The 2,470-nt window shown below is 37.9% G+C and overlaps 1 protein-coding gene across 15 annotated transcripts in view; it reads right to left on the bottom strand.

Moving 5' to 3' along the window:
- Positions 1 to 2,470, bottom strand: part of CLOCK (clock circadian regulator) — a 138,944-nt gene that overhangs the window by 25,027 nt on the left and 111,447 nt on the right. For 14 of the 15 annotated variants that reach the window (XR_012061539.1, XR_012061547.1, XR_012061551.1 and 11 more), the window contains one exon: positions 1,689 to 1,860. Coding sequence is in view for 1 of the 15 variants with exons in the window: in XM_072943617.1 (XP_072799718.1) it covers positions 1,691 to 1,860 (170 nt within the window). In the remaining 14 variants the exon portion in view is untranslated. Of the gene's footprint in view, positions 1 to 429; positions 1,861 to 2,470 lie in introns of those variants that run through there. The other variant, XM_072943617.1, reaches the window with a different exon arrangement.

Below are 2,470 nucleotides of genomic sequence, written 5' to 3'. Positions count from 1 at the left end.
TTTTGTAGCATTGATTTGTGAGTTTGACCCACTTAATGAAAGTATTATGTATGTCCAAAAAAAGAAATAATCATTGATTCTATTTGCAACATGGGTTTTTAAAAGAAACCTGATATCTAAGTGTGGATTTTTCTTTTCTCCAGCATAATGATGTTTTAATATGGTCTCTATTTTTTAAAGTTTTTTTGGGCAGGGGGGAGCAGGGGACATACGGAACCATTGTGCAGTGGGGTCTGCCACTTGATTTTCTTTCAGCACCGGCCCCTTTTTAAGGAATATAAAATTCCTCCTGGATCACTGAGGTGTTTTAAGATGTTTACCTTTAAAATTTTTCATGGGGGAAAGAGTGAATTAATTTCTATCTTTTAAAACATTTTCATAAGCCAGTAAGCAGTGATTTAATCAGAAATGTTTCCAAAATCCTTTACCTTTCTCAGGTAGCAGTTTCAACTTTGGTTTTAATTAGGTTTTTTTTTTTCTTTTTCTTTTTAAAGAGCAAGAGAAATGTATCACTGTTATTTATATCAATGACATGACAACAAGAATTGTTTGCCAGGTCCATTCTTCCTCCTTTTTTTAATTGGGTAGGAAACCCAATATAATAACAGTCAATATTTGACCATGTGGAATTACCAAATTAAAACAGAATACTATGAGTGTATTCGTATTTTTTCTATATTGAATAAACAATGTAACATAGATACAACATAAATAAAAGTGGTATGACCAGTGCTTGTTTTTCCTTGTGTTATGCCAGTTCGTGACATCCTGATTTATCAAAGTCATATTAATATTTATAAATGAATTTCTAAAGTTGATTATTTTTAAAAAGTAGCCAAGCATTGTTCTAAAGCACTGTCTTAACCCTCACACAGTTCTATGAGGTAGTGGGTACTAATACAAAGTTAAAAAAGGAGTTAACTCACCCAAGGCTACCTGGTAGAGCAGGGAGTCAAACCAGGCAGTTTGGCTCTACACCCAATCGGATACTGTAAGGCTGCTTCACGTGACCAGCACAGCTTCAGTCATCACTGTCACTGAAGTGTGTTCAAACGTAACTGACTGTATTCGGTCCAAGCAGCGTAACTGCTTTCTCCCAGCCTGATTTCTGTCACCATAGACAGTAACAATGCCATCAATAGCCTCTTTAAACCTGAGCAATAGTTCTGTAGAAACTCCCATGTGTGCTGTGTGTGGGGTGTAACAGACCCAGAGCAATTCAGGTGTCCTGAGCTACCGCCAAAGTCCACAAGGCACAGTGACCTGCAGCTTGATGAGACTGAAGAGCCGGGTCAGTCGCCCAGCACGCAGTGCAGCTGTCGGCCTGCAGCAGTGCCTGTGTGCGGGGAGGACAGCTGCCCACCACTGGGAAGAGAGCCAATGTGGCTGTCAGGTAAAAAAGCAGTAGTTCACATATGGATGACGAAGTCATGTTTAGAAACTTTTAAGGCGTTCTCTACCATAAAAAGTGTGTTATTATAGGGGAGAAAAATACAATGTCCATGCGTCAAGATAAACACTTCAAAGAAATCTCAGGTTAAGTCCCCACATTACACCATCATGCTCAGTAGTTAAATACTCAGTACTGCTGTAGATTATTACAAACAACAAGTGAAAGATTAACATTATTTCTTTTCCAAGAATAGTGAAAAAGGGTAATTCTTTGTTCGAAAGTAGCTAGTACGCACCATCATGGCCCACACCCGGCAGGGCGGCGACTGGTCCCAGCACTAGCATGATAGCAAGTAACAGTGTAACTCACGGAGGCACCAGTCTTGTGACAGGACAAATACTCGGAGAACTCGGCGGTGCAGACCCAAGCTACACGGTAAAAACTGCTAATACAGTTACACTCCATTGCTGAAGAGAAGAAAGGAAAGTGTCATTGTAGTGATTTTAAAATATTTAATAGTCTTTCTTTAAAATCCAAAATAATGTGATTCTTACAAGTTATGTGCCACATAAAGGAGGTGTTTTTTATTTTTTTGAGAAATGCAGGTGATACTGGAAAACAGCACTGAGGTATTTTTTTATTTTTAAAACTGAATAAGGAAACAAAGTGTGAATCTAATCACTTTTACATTTACAAAAAAAACCCAATGCTACTGCTTGGCTCTCCTGCTATAATTTTAGGTTCTGAATACATTACAAGAGTCTACGGGAAAGAGCATTATAATTGTACCTGTAGTTTTAAAAAACTACACACATCATAACCTGGAAAAATGATTATACAGCAAGAGGCCAGAGTGGAGGTAGGCTAATAACACGTTTTACCTCTTTCTCAAAGGATAGCTTTGAAAAACAAGTGTAACCAATTGTAACACCAAATGAAAATGGCAATATTAAATTGGTAACAAAATGATCCACATTTTACACAACATTGGATTTCCAAACATTGCTCATGAAAATCAGAGAACCTAATATAGCACCGTTGAAACCATGCATTATCCCATCGTGCTTCCGTGTAATT

This window comes from Vicugna pacos, chromosome 2 (assembly GCF_048564905.1).
Source record: "Vicugna pacos chromosome 2, VicPac4, whole genome shotgun sequence".
Classification (NCBI taxonomy): domain Eukaryota; kingdom Metazoa; phylum Chordata; class Mammalia; order Artiodactyla; family Camelidae; genus Vicugna; species Vicugna pacos.
This window is presented reverse-complemented; position numbering and strand designations above follow the sequence as displayed.